The sequence below is a fragment of the Anastrepha ludens genome, chromosome 2 (genome assembly GCF_028408465.1).
Source record: "Anastrepha ludens isolate Willacy chromosome 2, idAnaLude1.1, whole genome shotgun sequence".
Classification (NCBI taxonomy): domain Eukaryota; kingdom Metazoa; phylum Arthropoda; class Insecta; order Diptera; family Tephritidae; genus Anastrepha; species Anastrepha ludens.
Genome location: NC_071498.1, coordinates 94,875,303 through 94,895,337, shown reverse-complemented (window position 1 = coordinate 94,895,337; position 20,035 = coordinate 94,875,303). Strand labels below are relative to the sequence as shown.

General features: G+C 36.0%; 1 protein-coding gene across 1 annotated transcript; it reads right to left on the bottom strand.

Moving 5' to 3' along the window:
• Positions 1-20,035, bottom strand: LOC128854800 (fatty-acid amide hydrolase 2-B-like). Its single transcript, XM_054089202.1, has 6 exons — positions 19,665-20,035; positions 3,074-3,296; positions 2,795-3,012; positions 2,444-2,734; positions 511-903; positions 1-433 (listed from the first exon to the last, which is right to left on the bottom strand). The coding sequence occupies exons 1-6, from the start codon at positions 19,836-19,838 to the stop codon at positions 128-130; spliced, it is 1,605 nt and encodes a 534-aa protein (XP_053945177.1). The 5' UTR covers positions 19,839-20,035; the 3' UTR covers positions 1-127.

The window sequence follows — 20,035 nt, the reverse complement described above, 5'->3', positions numbered from 1 at the left end:
TTTTCACATACTATCTACACATATTACGAACAAATTGTAGAACATTTATTATTTTATTATTATTATTATTTATACATTTATTACTATGTACAAGTACGAGTATTTATCACAAAACCTGCCCAACTAGTTACCTCGACTCATCCATAGGTTGAAGTTCATGTGGCGTAGGAATAATCCAACCACCGAATGCCGTTTCTAATTCACCAGCAATTTGGATGCACAGCTTATCTTTATATGGGGCAGCAATAACTTGAAAGCCTACGGGTAAGCCATTATCATCATGACCCATGGGTACATGTGTGCACGGAAAGCCGAGAACATTGAACATTAGAGTATAATCTACAGCCCATAGCGCTAGGGTACAGGTATTATGATGCAAAGCGGGAACAGTAAAAGTGGGGAAGAAAAGAACGCCATTACTGCCCAGCATTTGCTATGAAGGAAAAAAAACAGTTATTATTTTTAGGGTAAGGTAAACAACATCTCGTAAAATATTATCAAATGACTTACACCAAACTCAGCTTTCAGCGTCTGGAGCTCTGCTTTGTATTTTTCTAAATTCTTCGATTTCATGAAAGCGTTTACTCGTCGCATTATATCGAAGTATATCGCCTCCTTGCTATACTCTGACTTGCCGCAAAGTGCTTTCAGAAATTCAATCAAATGTTCGCGTACTTTATTTGGATTTGAACTGTTGATCAAATAAGGAAAGTCTTTCAACAGTACCAGAGAACTTAAGGATATCTCAAGTGAGTTCTTAAAAGCTTTCATTGAAGTCCGTTCAACTTGGCAACCACGACTCTCGAAAAACTTTACAGCTTTTAGAATGGAAAGCTTCATTTCGAATACAGGTGATGAATGCAAGAAACCGTTGAGGCCATCATATCCGAATGCATAAAATATCTAAGTATTGAGGAATGGAAATTTAATTAATTAAAATTAATAATACAAGGTGGCGCAAAATTTATTAACCAATTTTATTTTCGAATAACTTTTTTACTAAATAAACAAAAAAGAAAATTATTATCAGTGAAGGACTTTTACGTGCTCCATTGTTTGTCTGTTTGTGTACCGCTACTGTCTAGTTTGTAAGTGTCAAATGGTATTATTGACGTACTCGTATAACGCCACTTCTAAAAATCATAAATCTACCGATAGGTTGATTATTTTGCGCCACCTTGCATAAATATTTAAATTATTATGCATAATTATAAATAAATTTAAATCGGCATGCGCTGTTCTACTGTTAAGACACACAATAACAAATCAAGAGATATATAAGTATAAGTATATGCAAGTAGAAATCAGAAAGCATATCGCACCCTAAATACAAAAGGGTCACAACTCAAAATTTTCCACACTCGAGCTTGACTTGTTTACAGTAGCACAGAAAACAAACTATGTGACATATCACGCTGAAATTTGCCATGTAAGTCCTCCCAAAAAACAGAAAATTTATTTTTGCCATATGTCATCCGCGGACCGTTTTATTGATAACGTCTCGTTCATATTTGAGCAGAAGGTACATTTTGAGTTGTGACCCTTTTGTATTTAGGGTGCGATATATGTATATGTACATCTTTGATTTGTCTGGTGACTCCCGCTTAGTGAACGATGAGCTGTATGAGCTTTACGACGTCATAGACATAGCACAGCGAATAAAGATCCAGCGGCTACGCTGGCTGGGTCATGTCGTCCGACTGGATACAAAAGCTCCGGCTCTGAAAGTATTCGATGCGGTACCAGCTGGTAGTAGCAGAGGAAGAGGAAGGCCTCCTTTGTGTTGGAAAGATAAGGTGGAGAAGGCCTTGGCTTCACTTGGTGTGTCCAACTGGCACCAGTTAGCAGGAGAAAGAAATGACTGGCGCGCTTTGTTAAGCTCGGCCAAACTCGCGTAAGCGGTTATCGCGCCAATTAAGAAGAAGAAGTGAGAGGGGGAAAACTATATTTGACTTATTTTTATCCTTTGGGAGAATAATAATATATACACTTGTGCTCACACAATGAAGTCGCTTATCTTTTACAGACTATTCAAAATATTTTTCTGCAAAATTTTGTTCGCCTGCTTCTTATAAAAAGATTCTTCATTGCATTACAAAAGCCTTATAAATCAAAATTGCAAGCATTGATAAAAACCACAAAAAGTAAACAAATTGAAAACGATTTCATCAAAATTTTAAACTTTTTAGTCAGAAACTTTTTAAAAGTCTCTTATAGTCCTTTAAATTTTAGTATAATAAAATGTGAGTTTGAAGTCGCGCAAAAATCGCGTCGATTTTTTTAAATCTGTTTTTGCATACGTTACTTATCACTTTCTTCTATATAAAAGACTACCGAGCAGAAAGGTTACAATAAAATATCGGCCTACTTGCAAGAAGTTAGAACAAGCGCGGGCTATGTAAAGTTCGGATATGTTTCTTACGCGCACACTCAATGGCCGTACCTTAATGTTCTTTGTTTCCACTGGTGTCATCAAATCCAATTTATCCGCATTTTTGCCAGCCATCACTTGCATTAGCAATCCCAAATCGCGTCCAAAGCGTGTCAGTGGGCCCAGCTGAAGATACTGACGACAATTTGCATCCGAACTGCCAGGAAAATGTCCTTGAATCGAAGTGATACCTCCTGTGGGTTTATGTCCGAAAATACCACAGAACAAGCTTGGAATACGTATAGATCCACCAATGTCGGAACCAATGCCAAATAAACTGGCACCAGCACCATTCAAAGCAGCCTGCATGACAAAATAACTATAAGTACACAAATGTTTTCCAGAAATATTTCAATTTCTTACCTCTCCACCCGAAGAGCCGCCAGGTGTTCGTCTACTATCATGGGGATTCAAGCATCGTTTTTGCGTAGTCGGATTCGATTCTATGCTAAAACAGTATTCGGGTGTTACGGAGACCAACAATGGTATACCACCAGCGGCCACTACATTGCTCACTACCTCACCATGCTCAGGACTTGTTAGATGGGCACGTTGGCGGCTCCCAACACGTATTGGCATGCCTAAAAAGTTTTGAGAGCGAATTAAATCTGTTCGATTTATACTTTTAGAATTTTTAGCTACCCTTCAAACCGCAAGATTCTTTCACCGTAAATGGTATACCAAGTAGAGTGTAGCGGCTAAAGAGTGCTGGTAGTTGTTCGTCTGTAGCTTTGGCGATGAGTGCATCAGCACGAATTGCTTCCTCGAGCGCAGCGGCAAATCGATCTTGAACCACTGCATTGATATGAGGTTCGACTTCCTTGATGCGTTCAATGTAAGCTTTTACCAGATCCACCGATTTCAACTGAAAAATAATTAAACAATGGAAGCTCATTTGGGAAAAGTTTTCACACTTAAATTATTTACGAGCAACTGTGAATAGCGCATAAAGTTGTTATGTTTTAATATAGGAGATCATATCACCTTATTCAACTACCCTTCTCTTCCCTCATCAATACTCGTGTTCTGTACAGGGGATCATTTGATCGCAAAGTATTGCAGTTTGTTTGGAGGTTTAAGTTCCCTGCAAAGCAAAAACTCAGAGCTTTGATGAATCGAACATTAACATGGTTTCTGTATATATGTATATCGATTCCAGCGTCACGTTGTGGATCTAAACAAATTAGGATGACAATTTCTCAAGCACTTTACTTTGCAGATAATCACTATGACTCGCATCGGCTCATAAAAACGATGTTTGGGAATATCTTGACCATAGCCGTTCAAAATGGGCGCAGTTTTTGTGAACATGTTTTGTTAAGTAATGTATATTCCAAGTATGTACTAAATCGGATCTAAATAAAATGTTTTCTAATATTTCGACTACCACACAGCGCGTCCAAACAAACCCGTCAACCTTCCCAGACGTACTCAAAACAACTCAATTAAAGCCTTAGGAGTCTAACTACAGAAAAAGTAAGTAAAGCAACAAATTTTCACATTCACGTGTACATAAGTGTCAAACACTTACATATAAGTATATAAGTTATGTATATACAAATATACATATACGCTCTTTACATCTTTTGTTTATTTGGGCCGAGCTTCTCCTCCTATTTTGCAGTTTGCGACTTGTTGCTTTTCAATAAACGGAGAAGCCTACAGTTTTATGTCACCTTTCAATGGCAAATAGTTTGTATGAGAAGCTTTTTCCAGGCAGAAAATATACTCGTAGGTTTGCCTCTGTCTGTTGATGAGCGAAAAAGATTTTCTATTAATTGGTGTTTCATGCCCAGAGTTTCGAACCTGTGCACTTTCACCAACCTATTAACCAACCTATTCACCAACCTACGGCCGCTTAAAAACACATTTCTTACGAGTATCAATTAATGCATAAATCAACTCAACTAGGGGACTAATAAAAAATCAAGTGCATATATTTATTTCAAAATTCAATTCATTTTATTCAGTCAAGAGTTTCGTTGGTTGCTGAGTGCCTCGTGGCGCTGATAACGTACATGCAGTTTATGTTTTTGCTATTAAGTCTCTTAGATAATGATTTAGCTATTTTTCACTCTATGCATTCAAATGCCGTCATCCAAATGAATCTTTGAAATTTATGTCTATATTTTTTTGTATAATTTGGCCAATTTTTAGACATGTCCAAGTTTCAGATTAGATAATTCAGCGTAGCTTTGGAAACTACATACACACGTGGTTCTCAATGAATCAATTTGCAAAGGCCAGTGCGCCAGTATTCGAAATATATTTTATAAGATTCGTGAACTAGGGATGTTCGAAAAAGATCGATGTTTCCAATTTTTAATTTGGTGAATCATCTTTTTGAAAATTCGGTTTTTATATTCTTCAACAGCCGAATGGATTGGTGCGTGACTACTATTAGTGATCGGGTTCGAAACTCCGGTCGTGAAACAGAAAATGATAGACCTGTTTTTTCTAATAGCGGCCGCCGTTCGCTTTTGTTTTTGCCTGCAAACCTTCGAGTGTATTTCTGCCATAAAAAACACTTCATAAAAAAACCATTACTCCTTCACCACACCACAAATGGAGAAGGAGTTCTGCCAAACAACCAACAAAGCAGATGTAAACACGAATTATACTTAGTTCTGCCATAAGTTCTGTTACAAGCTAAGTTCGTTACAGATATGAAATTATAATACTTTTTTAATGAAGTTAGTTTTATTCAATCATGTAAATACTAAAGAAAAAAATGTTTAATTTAAATTCGAAATGGTCATCATTTGCTTTTACACAAGCCTTCAAACGATTAGACCGTTCAGCTATTGCAGCAAGCGCGGTTTACATGGAGGTTGACGATGCTGCTGAACCAAAAATTGTTTGAGACTCTTCAAATTTTTGTAAGATCTTCGGCAGACCATGTTCTCCAATTCTGACCACAAACTGTAGTCCAATGGATTCAGATCTGGACTTCCAGACGGCCAATCTTCTGCGGCTATGAACCCAGGAATATTGTTTTTAGCCAGTGCTGGGTGGTCTTTACCTCAATGTGGAAGATGACTTGCACAGAAATGCAACTTAGGTTGCCATTCTCTGCTATCAAACCACAGTTATTGATGCCGACAGTTCTCATGGAGCTAAAAATACACCCGATACATGTAAGTATATCATTTATATAGTATAAAGAAGCAACACGCTTTGCAACTAATTCGGGTTTAACAATTAAAATACTTATTTAATATGAAATAACAAATTGCACTCACAGCATTTGAGGTGCTTAGACCGGTTCTAGGATTAATAGGGAAAACTGAACGTTCCTTGGAACGGGAACTATTTCGCTAATTGCGAAACACTTTGTACTCATATTGCATCAGTTGCAATATTATAACTGTCTAAGCAGAGAAGTATGCGGAATAATAGTTTTTTACTCACCTCCTGTCTCGCCAAATAGGTGCTGATCGCATGCAAATGAAATATTGCAAATATCTATGGCGTGCGGTTTAGTGCCTGCAATTAGCCAGCTATACATACAATATTTTCATCTATAAGTACAACTTAAAGTAAATCTTTGCAAAGGCAACATTACAAAATCAAATGAGAAATTTAAAAAAGGCCTGTTTGTTCTAATCTCATTAGCCTTTTTAAAAATTTTTGCGCGTAATGGTAGCGAATAGATTGATTTACTGACATTTTTTTACTTTTCGGCGCCTGTTTGATGTGTAGGTTCGAGCGCGCACGTGACGAGGTGGTTAGTGTTCAGCGATAGAAATGATAGAAACAGTTTTTTCCAACGCGTTCGCCTCTCGGCAGGTAATGGTAAACCTCCGAGTATATTTCTGGTATAGTTTTTACAACATACCGTTAAAGTTATGGTTTAGCTAAGCCAGTCAGCCCACCTAAGCCTCGTTGAAACTTTTCGGGAGGCTCAAAGAAGCGAATCGGGAAGGAAAAATTCAAAAAAAAGGAGGATTTGTGGCGAAAAATAAAAGAATTATCGTATTTGACACCCATAGAAATCTGCCGTTGGATTATCAATTCCAAGTCGAATACACAAAATCATTGACAATCTTGGTGGACGCAGTGGTTATAGATTAAGCTTCGATTATTTAAAAAGCATTTTTAATAAAATCACTAGTTATTTTTGTATCCCGTATATTTCTATTTCGTACCTATTTTAATGACTATAAGGTATTATAGGTATATGTAAAAATATTTATATATCTATACAATGTAAACCAAAAGGCCTGTCAATGTCTCTTCCTTTTGCAAGTTATATTTGAATTCTGGAAAATTTATAATAGATACCTCGACCTTTTCTTTTCTTGTGAACGATAAATTGTTATGACGCAGCGAAATGATCACCAATATTTTAATTCAAAATCAGCTCCCACAGCTTTCGTCGACTAGAATTTTAGTTGGTCGTTTTGAGTTACTGAATTCAGTAGCTGCCCGTCCTGGAAGAGGTGATCATCGAAATACTCGCGCTGAAGGTAACGTGGCAGCTGTGCGGTAGAGTTTTGCAAATAATCCAGCTGAATCAACTCTTCGTGGTTCTTTTGGGTATTTCTGGGATAACATTGTGGAGAAGTATAAAGTTGGATCTTTAGATACACACGTACAAAAAGCAAATTGTGTAACCAACGACGACTACAAAAAGCTATTCGTTTTACACGATTAGCCAGACAAATTAATTTTGTAATTAATGTTTGATGTCGCAACTTTCAAACAGTGGGCGTCGAAGGCAAGACTAGCGAGATAGTAGTCATGCACTAGAAACAAGATTAAAAGAGATAAGAAATACAGGAAGAAAAATGAAAGCGTATGACTCTTCACGGAAGTACCAAAGAGAGTGCATTGCATAATTGAACATCTGATCGCACGTGCGAACTTATTGCGATTTCTGTGAGGGCGAAAAAGATGAATCTATAAAATTTGTTGTATGTATACCCTGTTGTGTGTATGCTCTTCTCTAAATGTTTTCGCTGGCACGTAAGTGCTACTTGTAGTGTACCTGGGGTACTCTTGTCATCTAACCTACCTACCTACCTATGCCTTGTACTGAGAAGAATGTATAATACTACATATTTGTGGCGTTCCATCAAAAACGTTTTGTAATAGAAGTTCCATATCACTAGTCAGCAAAAAAAAAAAAAGATTTAATATATTTGTGTAAGTGATTACAAATTCGCCAGTTAGCGAAATGATACTAACTTTTGAGAAATTAGTGGTCAAAAAACGCGCAGCTTAGGCTGATATGCATGAATTTGTATGTAGTACAGTGTAGGCTTATGTACATATGTATGTATATGTACACGGTGCTTAATTAAAAGTATTAACCTCTTAAGCGCTTAAAAAAAAAATAAATAAAAGCGCTTATGCCGTATATATATCGGGTGTTTTTCTAGCTGCATGAGAACTATCGATAACGATAACAATGATTTGACAGCTGAGAATCTGAAACGGTTGACATTTCTGTTCAGTAAGAGTTGGCAAGTCATCATGAATCGTTTAACGCCAGAACAACGTTTCCAAATTGTGGGAATTTACTTCGCAAAAATAAATCTATTAGCGAAGTTCCTGGAGAACGTCGTCCATTTCATGTACTGTTTAAATGTTGGCGGCGTAATCGGTCCTTATTTCTTTCGAAATGAAGAAGTAACTACCGTTACGGTGAATGGCAAGCGCTATCGAGCCATGCTGACTGAATTTTTGTTTCCAAAAATTAATCAGCTAAACATCGACTACATTTGGATTTAACAAGACGCGCTTAGCAATCAATTTATTGGAATGACCGAATGGACAATGCAACTCTTGGTCGCGACGGCATATGCCTGTTATCATATTAAAAAAGTAAATGCCATGAAGTTATCTACCAGATAATAATAAAAAAATAAAATTTGTTCCAATATTTATGATTTGTACTATCATTTTATAGCAATTTTTTCTCGCTGACGGTATTTGGTGAAAATGTACAAGATCGTCAGTAAAATAACACAAATGCCAAAAATTAACGCGATTTTTAGGTCACTCGAAACTTGCACTTTACCAAAATTTAATGAGCTATATAATATGTAGTTATAAGAATTTTTCTAAAAAATTTGATTAAAGCATAACTAACCCTTTCCGTATGAATTAGATTGTATGGCGAGCAAATGGTCTTGGGTAGACATATGTAGGTCTTCTAAGAATGGGAAAATATATATATAATTTTGTGGGAAACTTATAGTTTATAGCTTAAGATATAGGTTGTCGAAGATTTTGTGAAATGTACCCAAAGTTGCAGAAATTGTAAAAATCCAATAATTAATACATGGGCTGAAAAAACCCCGGGTTAACACATAGATTGTGTTAAGAGTGACACTACTTTTGTTTTTCTCAAACCAATCGATCAAAAAGAATTTCGTGTTTTAATTTTCCACCGCTTCTTGATAGGGAAAACTACTGTTCAAACGTGTAATGGGAACTCCGCTCCATCAGAAACGCCAATAAAAACATGGTTTGCTGACTTCAAACTTGGTCGTAGAGACACCGATAATGCACCATGTAGTGGACGTCAAAATGAGGCGATAACACCAGAAAATATCAAAAAAATTCAGAAAATCCTTTTGAGGAATCGAAAAGTGAAGTTGCGTGAGTTAGCTGACATCGCAAAAATATTGGGTAGTCGAAAAAGTCTTTTCGTATTTCTAATCAAACTTCAACTCATTTTTTTTAATATTTATAATGAACTTTATTAACCCTATGCGCTCGAAGACTTTTTCGTTCGGATGGAGCAGCAACTCGAGACGATTTTGCGCATATATTACGAGTGTCTTATAGGTAGCATGTAATGAATTTATATACAGATTAACATACGAAAACGTTATAATTTAAACCGATATATGGAAGACATATTTTGGCCTTGATCAAGTTGGATATTTACATTTTGCCGTAAACTATTCAAGAGAGTTCAAAAATAGAGCTACAGGTGCTTACACCTCTGAATTATTAGAGTCTTGTGGGTCATCACTGCTACTTCCGGATTCACTGTCTATTAATCTAATTTTCCTATTTCTTACAACCAATACTATGACACTATCTTCATCACTGTTCTCACTTGATATACCACTAATTTCACCATGAATAGATATGTTTCTAAGCAGTTCAAAATCGAACTCATCTTCACTTGAGCCAATCACATTGCTATTTTCCATTTTTATATGGCCTTAAAACTTTATGAGTGATTAAAATGAGTGAAAAATAGTATATACAGTATACTTTAAACTTTCTATGAAAATACATAAACAGCTGAGGGACCTATTCATAAACCAATAGTGAGCTTCTATGAACTGGATATAAAGAAATGTAGTCTAAACAAACACTGTCGCCTCTCACTCGCCGTTCGAGTTGCTGCATGAAACATCGTGGCGAGTGAGAGTCGGCACTCGAGCGCAAAGGGTTAAACTAAATATGTACCATTTTGGTCGACCACCTTTTGCCATTTTTCTTCTAGAGACATTATTCCATCAGTGTAAAACTTTTGTGGTTTCTCGGCGAAAAACTGCGACAAGTAATTTTCACAGGCTTCTCTTGAAGCCAACTTTACTCTATTAAGGGAGTTCTGCATTGACCGAAACAAATGGTAGTCCGATGGTGCAAGGTCAGGGTTATATGGTGGATGCATCAAAACTTCCCAGCCAAGCTCTCCCAGTTTTTGCCGAGTCATCAAATATGTGTGTGGCCTAGCGTTGTTCTGCCGGAAGTCGACGCCCTTTCTGCTGATCAGTTCTGGCCGTTTTTTTCGATTGCTTGCTTCAATCTCATCAGTTGTTGACAGTAAAGTGTAGAATCAATCGTTCGAGCAGGCTGGAGCAGCTCATAGTGGATGATTCCTTTCCAATCCCACCAAAGACACAGCATAACCTTTCGAGGCGTCAATCCTGGCTTTGCGACTATTTGTTGAGCTTCACCACCCTTGCACCATGATCTTTTTCGCACATTATTGTCGTATTTGATCCACTTTTCGTCTCCTGTTACCATTCGCTTCAGAAATGGTTCGATTTCATTTCGTTTCAGCAAAGAATCGCAGATGTTTGATGATGAATGTGTAGTGCCTTGGCGATGTCATGGCAGCTTATGTGACGGTCGTAGTCAATCTTTTCCATAATTTCATCGATTTTTTCAACGATAGGTCGACCGGAGCAAGGTGCATCTTTCACATCGAGATTTCTAGAACGGAAGCGAGCGAGCACTCGAGATAGATGACTCCAACGACATCTATTGACAAAATACGAAAAGACTTTTTCGACTACCCAATATCAAAAGAACGTGTTGGCTTTATATTGCATGAGCATTTGCCTATGAGAATGCTCTGTTCAAAGTGGGTGCCGCGTTTGCACACTGTTGACGAAAAACTAGAACGTGTTGATGATTCTGAACAATGGCCCATGCACTGTAGTCGCCTGATTTGGCTCCCAGCGACTTCTGGCTGGCCTAAAAAAATGTTGGTCAGTAAGAAATTTCACTCAAATGAAGAGGTTATGGCTGAAACTGAGGCCTATTTTGTGGCAATAGATAGATCGTTCTACAAAAGTGGTATTGAAATGCTAGAGCGGCGCTGAAATGAAAGCTAATTTTGATTAAAAAACGTGCTTTCTTTGTTAGGACCGGGACTTTGCAGCCCATGTGCTAAGTTTAAAATACTAAGTTAAGGTGTATTTTATTTCTATGCTATTTTGGTTATCACAATTGTTTATCAATCTACGAGATTGAATTTTGAATATTCATCTTTCTAAAATCTGAAAAAATATAGCACATTTGGGAAACATTTCTGCATCTAAGCTTTACAGACAAAAATAATATGAAATGTAGATCATAAAAAACCAGGTAGCTAGGCACATATAGATGCCCATCACACGCGTTGTCAACATGTTACAAATCCGTGCCAATAGGTAAGTTAAAAATATAAATGATTAAGCACAATTCATAAAATTATTCTATGGTCTGCGTCGACTTTTTCAACTTTTTACTACCTTTTCAGAAAGGGATTAAACGTATGCCCTTTCCCCTTACTTCTAAATTGCATCAACGGATTAAGTAGCCTCCGAAACCAGTTGTCAACTTTACACAACCTTTTATTACTGAATCACTTTTGAGAAACGAAATGAATAACGAAATAAATAAATTGTCAAAATTTGCAAATAAGTCTCTGTGCTATAGTTATTTAATCCAGTATAGTAAAAAAAAAAAAACAAAGCCCACCTTTGATTTCACGACTGCGGGATACCATACCTCACCCCGAAAAACATAAGAAAATGGCTCATGTGTGCAGTGTACTTTGTGCCCAGGTTAAGTGTTACTTATAATCTGTTCATATTATTTTTAATCCACTTTGTTTAATATATTTTTAATTACATACAAATATATGTACAAGTTTTCATACTCTTATAATTTTTATGCATTTATCAGATAGCACAATGATGATTTGCAAAATCCAACAAATGTACTTTTGAATTTAATGATGGAATTTTTGAAGTGAATTATATGCAAATTGAAAAACTAGATATACGATATAAGGCCATTAAAATATGAAACTGGCGATGTAGAATATTTTATTTTGATTTCAGAAATATTTACTTATTATCTGTATGAATATATACGTATGTACATATAACTCTGCGCCCTTTCACAGCTTCGGCGAACACAAATATTGTTTTTTGATGTGAATTTCACGATACAATTTGTTTTGCGCACGGTTCAGGACTGTAGTTCTAAGGTTGCAGAGAGACTGAAAGCGAAACCCAAGATGAAGACTAAGCCAAAGACGAAAAACAGTGCAGTAGTAAACATATAAAAGTGATCACAGGCAAGCGAAGACGAAGACGTCGTGGAGATCATCAGTAGTTTCGCGGAAAAATATCTTCGAATGAAAGAGCGGGACGAGAAAGACGCAGACACATAGGCATAGACCTTTGTAATGAGGAAGACGGAATGCTACTCTGAAGTAATGCGAAAGCGGTTCCAGGGCGGGCGACAGTTCCAAAAGAGGGGTTTTTTTAGTCCCAGACATACCATTGCTGCGACGGAAGCTTTGATGATGCATTAGGCATTTTAAATCTCCTCATCCGCAAAGTTACAAAAGCCGCTGAAAGCCATGATCGGAGTTTGATTGAAATTCTTCCATTATTTTTCTATAAATGGCTAATTTTTTTGCAAAATGTAATCAAACGCATTAACTGAAATTCTTGAATACTCGAACATTTTCTGTTCGGCCGAAACACTTCCAGACAAATTTATTTCGCGAATTGTTTTTTTCTTTTAGTTTTATTTAAACAAAGGTTTTCATTTAGAAACAACTGGCCATCTGAAGACGAATTTATTTTACAAATTAGTTCATCTTGTTAGTCTTCCGTTATGAATATTCGCCAACTTGCCCGCTGGCCTCGTTTCCACTCTGTAGGCAACCTAAGGGCCCATTCACACAGGGAAACATTTTGTTCGTGGGAGAAGGACGGACGAGAAAGAGAGGCGATTTTGTCTTCCGTAGTGCCCATTTACACAGGGAAACATTTGGAAGGGAAGCATTTTGTTCGTGGGAGAAGGACAGCCGGGGAAGAGAGAAGGGAATTTGTTTCCTCAATTTTTGACAGTTGTTTCATTGGTTTTCTTCTATTGTGGGAGAAAGTTCTGACTTATGTGTTGGTTTTCAACCGAATGGAAGACATCAATGATGACAAACAGCAGAACGCTAATAATTTTTGCTACTAAAGAAGGTATAATTTAAAAAAGTGTTTTTGAATTCTAATTTTTTCCCCCATTTCTAGACACTCAAGTTAATTTTAAGTTAATTATTTATATATGTAATTTTAATTTAATTTTGTTTTATTCAAGCACAAAAATTTATATATATATGCACATAAATAAAAAAAAATACCAGTCTAGCGGTTAGACGCGATAGAAATGAAACCTTCCGTAAAACAAATTGAGAGAGAATGAGACGAAAGCAGCATTAGGAGCGGGATATAATATTACTATAAAGTTCATATTTTATTTTCTTCATTTTATTATTATTCATTCTCAATGTTTTCAATTTCAACAAATGATACGAGTGGCTTATGATAGCTAAAATATGATACAAATGCTTTGATTTCGATGTTGTCAACATATCTTTGAAATACCGCGTCAATTGTTGTTTTTGATCGTGTCGTCGATTCAGTGCGATTGTTATACATTTTTAAATTGAATGTTGTATTGAGAAAGTCAATTAAAGGAACCGCGGTGTCTAATGCAAAAATTACGTTAAAATCGCCTCTTAAAATCATTGGAACTTTATCGTAATCTTTTCTAAGTATCCGCGATACTTCTGGTGTATACTTTATTCAATTTTCGTGAATGAATTCCGTGATGCTATTTATTGATTGATTCGGTGAAATATAAATTGCCACAACTAAAACTGTTTTTCGATTGCTCAATCTGGTTTTTTAGTTTTGTTTTCTTTTTGTTTTTTTTCTGTCGATATTCACGACACTTTTCTGCATTATTTTTCGGCATAATTGCGGTAAATATTTAAAAATGAAAATATTTACGAATATAAAAATACGGACGCAATATAGCACTCGCAGTTGCTATTATGAGCGTCGTAACGCGTATATTACACAGACGTACTAACATACAAACAAACATTCGTAGGACGCTTGGTCTAAGCAAGTATTAGGTAGTGTAGTATAGGTATACATAATGCCTTCTCGCTCACCGTGGCTCCGTAATACGCAGGTGCGCACACATACGTACTAGCATACATACAAACATACATACGTATAACGCTTGAACTAAACACCAAAGCAAGTAATAGGCAGTGTAGTATATATACTACAATACTCACTATACTAGCGTGGCTCAGCAGTATGCAGCCATACACATATACGTATATCAACATATAACGCTTCTTAGCCAAGAGTGTCGCTTTTTCGTTTCATCGAGTCTCAAATCACTCCCAACGATTCTAAAGAAGTTTTCACTTCAAAAAAACAAATTATTGTTATTTAAACAGTTTGCATTCTTCAATGAAATATTGAAGAAACTATTGACGAACGTTCTCCGCTTTACATGTTAGTTGGTTGTAGAATATATCTGAACTAGAAGATGCTAAAGTAGTAAACGTCAAAATGTTGCCGAAAACAATTTTGCCGGTGTGACCGCGAATGAAACATGAAAAGAGAATTTCCAGTGTCTCCCTTCCAGATGTATCCGTGTGTAATTTTCACTACCGTTCCGTTCCGTAGTATCGTAGATGGTTGACATGGAATTTTGGATTGTTTCCGTAGAATTGTGTCAGCTGCTTGCTCTCTCTCGGCATACAGTGTTGCCAAAAAGTACATTTCGAAATCGTTTACAAAATAAACTTAGAAAAATTTTATTTTTTATTAAAATAACTTAAAAACAATGTTGAATAATGTTAATTATAGACAAATGAACTATTTGCATTTGTTGGTTTTTGCCTTGGGTTTTATTAAATAATGAAAAATTGAAACTGATAACGCGGATGTGTGTAAACCACACACAAACCGATGTATTGTGTAAATATGTGACTATAATTTGTTTTTTACGGGATAAATTTTGCTAAATTTTGTGTATACTACGGGCAACGGAAAGGGACTACGATACGTTGATTACATAGTGTGAGCCCCATTACACTGGGAAGTCGAACTTGGCTGGAAGCCTCTTAACCGCCAATACATAATTAACTGACGAACAAAAACAAAAACCCAATGCTAAAGACGACTATGACTATACTTATTAATTTACATAAGCGAGATAGAGAAGGTGTTGCTTTGAACAGCTGGCGGTCGTTGGTGTTTGGGTCTGTTCGTTTGACAAAAAATTGCATGTGAATGCAACAACAAAGTTATCGAGCAAGATTCGACTCTAGCGAGTATGGTTATACCCAAGGATGATAGAATACAAGATTGCGCTTTCCGAATTCGCAACGACTTCATACACCGAGAAAATTCAAACAAAAGGAAGGGAAATTACCAAGGCGTATCTATAGAAAGTGGTGTGTTTAGAGTAGTTCATTTCTTGTTTTTTAACTCGCCTTTGATTTAGAAATGCCAATAAAATGGAATGGCGGAAAGTTACATTGAATGCACAACAAACTAATTTTATGTATTTGTCATTCATTCCTTTCTTCTATTCTCTTTCATTTGACAGCTCTAATTTAAAAAATGTGTTTTTGCTCGAATGCCACCACCTTGAATAGGAGCGCCTTGGAAATTACCTGCTTGTGAAGAGGAAGAGTAGGCGAAGAAAATATAAACTGCCAAGCACAAGACATTATCCACATACACACACTCTTTTGCCACGGCGTCATCGGCAAAAAAAGCAAAAACTGTATTCGGAGCATAGTTGAGCACTTTTCAGTAGCAGTAAAAGTGCAGTAAATATAATTTTTGACTGATATTGGAATTAAGTTTACACTACCAGTAAGCTTTTGCTGATTAAGAAAAAAAATTGGTGTCAAAGTATTAATGATATAATTCGATTTGCATTATCAGAAAAATATTTACTGTTTATTCGTAGTTAAAATGTAATGCACTCTCATCAGGGGAATTAAATCATTTATATTAATACTCAGTAAATATATTTGGTTTTGGCTTATTTTCAGGAAAAGAAAAGGAACATAAATACAAAAGAGTCCGAGCTTGACCGAAAATATTTAGCAAAAGCTGAAATAAAAATGATGTAAAAATATGTAAAAAAAGTCCATCTTCCATGAAATATAATTTTAAAACAAATATGAAAAGATACCCCAAAAAGGAAGGGGAAGTCCACATCTTTGTTGGAGGGACCAAGTGCTGCTCGACCTGTCAGCGCTCGGGATTTCTAACTGGCACCAGCAGGCGCAGGACAGAAACAGCTGGCAGGCTATTTTGGTTTCGGCCAAATCGACATACGACATTGTAGCGCCACCTAAGTGAGTAGTTTAGAAACAGTAACAACGCGAACAGAAGATGAAGCCAAAAAAATTTTCAATTCTTATGTGGTGAAGTATGGAAAGATAGCCGATGCCGCAACTCGTGTTCTGCCTCAAACACCTCGAAAAACATTCTTTGATTTTCTATTAGATATTTGTTTTATGCATATATTTACTTAAATATATATTAACACACAGCGTGGTTCCACTGATTCGGGAATTTATCTTCAGGATACATATGTATTTTTACCTGGCCGTACGAGATGAAACAAGTTGTCTAAATAAACATTAGGCTATTAAAAGGTAAAAACTCAGCGATGCAAATTTTGTTTGTGTTTGCTTTTGTGCTTGTTTTGAGAAAAGCTAATAGCGAATAACAAATATAAAATAATTGCTTCAAAGAAAACAAAAATTCGCGTTTTCTTCGTTATTTCATTAATCTAGAGTGGTTCGGTATTGATTTGTAACTATTTTGCTGATTATGCATTTCAATGTTACATTATTGGTATTTTTACTGCAATTTCTTTCATTAATTAGTCAGAGAATATTTTTACTTCATTTTTTTAACATATTTTTACTGCAATTTCTTTCAGTAAGCAGTCAAAAAATATTTTTACTGAAATGTTTATCCAGTAATCAGTAAAAGTTTACCAGTACCAGTAACTAAAAGTAAATTAAATTTCATTATGAGTCAAATTTTACTAATTACTGCTATTTGCAATGCAGTACATATAAGGCGTTTTTCAATAGGTGCGCTTCAACTTTTTTCCAATAGGGAGGGCGAACAACGCAATATTTTTTATTTTTCGCTTGTCATTTGAAAACTTCATTAGTATACATTTCATCATGGAACACTACACACTTGAGCAACGATTGCAAATCGTGCAAATTTTTTATGAAAATAATCGTTCTGTTGCTGCTACTTTAAGAGCATTTTTTCCAAAAAATCATCTTCAGTGATGAAGCTCACTTTTGGTTCAATGGCTTTGTCAACAAGCAAAATATGCGTTACTGGGCAGAAAGCAATCCACACGTGATTCATGAGGCACCGTTGCATCCCGAAAAAATCACTGTTTGGTGCGCTTTACATGCCGGCGGCGTAATTGGCCCATATTTTTTCGTTGACGAGAACGATCGCCACGTTACTGTGAATGGAAATCGATACCGCGACATGATAAACGATTATTTTTGGCCGCAATTGAATGGTATGGACTTAGACGACATGTGGTTTCAACAGGACGGGGCCACAAGCCACACAGCACACGCTACAATTGATTTGTTGAAGAGTAAGTTCAATGAGCGCATTATTTCCAGAAATGGACCGGTCGAATGGCCGCCGCGCTCGTGTGATTTGACGCCTCTTGACTATTTTCTTTGGGGTTATGAGAAGTCATTGGTCTACAATAACAAGCCGGCGACGATTTGTGAGCTCAGAGCCAATATTGAACGCGAAATTGCTGGAATTTCGGCCGATTTATACAAAAGAGTGGTCGAAAATTGGGTTCAACGATTGGACTTTGTAAAACGTGCACGCGGTGGTCATGCAAAAGAAATCGAATTTCATACTTAAATGTATATGTTCAAACTCGATAATAAAAAAAAAAAATTAGTTAAAAAAGTCAAACCGTTTGTGTTTTATTCAAAAAAAGAGTTGAAGCGCTCTTACTGAAAAACGCTTTATAATGCAGTGTGTCCGTCTACGGTTCGGAAGTATTTTTATAATTTGTACTTTCACAATTTAACACGCGGCACTTCATTTTTATTACCTTATTTCATTTAAAATCAAAAATCTTTAAACCACAATATTACCAAACGATTCACTCAATATTTACAAACAGGTAATTTCTCTTTCCTTAGCTTGTTTTGCTTATTTGTTTCGTTTACTTCAAGCCAAGGCGCATTCATTAAAAGTGGTGGTACTAGACCAAGAATCATAGAGAAGAAGATTGCGCCTTCCGAATTCGACGTGTCGTAAGAGTTCATCAATAATCAAACAAAAGGAAGGGGAATTTCTTGTTTGTGAAGAAAAATAGTAGGCGAAAGCAATGGAAACAACCAAACACCAGAAACTTTCTTGCCACGGCGTCTTCCGCATAAAAACGCAAACAAACTGCATTTGGAGGCTTTATATTAATTTGTGCTTCCACAATTTAACACACCGCACTTCGTTTTTATTAGTTTCATTAGTTTAAATCTCACAAACCACAATACTACCAAACTATTCACTGGATTTTCACAAACATGTAATTTCTCCTACTTTTGTTTGTTTTGCTCGTTAGTTTTGTATTGCGAAAGGAGCTGACGTCAGATTAAAATAACTGTTGTTTAACAGCGCATCCTTCAGTACTCATTTCGCCAATAACAACGTTTTGCACATTGTAATTTCAAGACAACAGATAGTATAAAGGAAAAAGAAAAGAACGAACATTGTACACAGCCGACAAGAAGCTGGAGCTAGAAGTATACGACAATAGTGCGAATTGAACGGCTTTTCGTCATTTCACTCGGATGCACACGACGAAACTAAAATAGCAAACCAGCTGGTCTATCAACACCACTTTTAATAGATTCGCCTTGCGTCAAGCGAAAACGTACACCGGTTGTCGAATTCGCGGAAATAAAATAGCGGTTTTTGGAAGACGCAACCTTTATTTTTGTACACTATGTGTTCGATGTGATTGAGGTTTTTTCAATTGTTGCAAACCAGTTTGGTGGTAGCTGTTTAACTCTATTGCCGCTTTCCCCAATTTTTTTTATTAACTGTCAAACCTAAATTTTTAGAAGAAAATCAGCAAAGTATTTCGCTGCTATTTTTTAGATACATGGGGTATTCATTTGTTCATAAACTTCTTTGCATAAACATCACAAAAATTTGTAGCAGCCTGCAGTGTTCCACTTTTTCCAAGAGAAACAAAATGAAAAAAAAAAAATTTAGCGGTAACTTTCAACTCTAATTTTTAATCCAAATTTACACAATATCACTCTTGTGTTATCAAAAACGATGCATATCACACAAAATATACAAGTTTAAAGTTATATATCCGTATGTACATATGTATGTTACCGAACATTTGAGACTATTCAACCAGTCTTTCAGTTGCTTCGCACATATTAATTTTGTACACTCGTATTAAACATTTGTGAATTTGGCATTAATGAAATGAAAAAAAAAAAATTTATAATTTTCTTTTGAAAATAACACATTTACTTGTATACCAGAAAATACAAGCTTCGCTGTATGTAGTTAATGATGTATTTACACTTTTAAAGATTTGGTGTTGAACAAAAACATGATTTATTTACCTTTCGTTGCCGCATCAGCTTTACCAGATCGATTAGTGGAAGTGTCACTAACTGATTACGAATAGGTGGAATTGTGGATGGACTTTTACGCGGTAATAAAATATGCAAAAGTGGATAAATCATCGCATAGATGATTTTGGCAATAAATTGTATCAGGCGTAAGAAAAATTCCATTTTTAATTCATATAAAATCACTTGTTTGGTAAAACAAAATACCAAATACCCAAAGGTAAACGTATATACAACCAAATTCACAACAAAAAAAAAACAATAAGAACACAAATAAATATGCTAATGTATTTTCGAAAAGATCTACTACAGCTCAATGTATATGTTGTTGCGCGCTTAACTACGAGTACTATGAGCGCATG

Bases quoted from the DNA above. Each gene is read 5' to 3' on its own strand.
- LOC128854800 (XM_054089202.1), bottom strand. From the start codon at position 19,838: ATGGAATTTTTCTTACGCCTGATACAATTTATTGCCAAAATCATCTAT. The intron at 3,297-19,664 runs GTAAATAAATCA...ATTATTTTTCAG, and splicing joins AGCTGATGCGGCAACGAAAG to TTGAAATCGGTGGATCTGGT. The intron at 2,735-2,794 runs GTAAGAAATTGA...TTTGTCATGCAG, and splicing joins GCGGCTCTTCGGGTGGAGAG to GCTGCTTTGAATGGTGCTGG.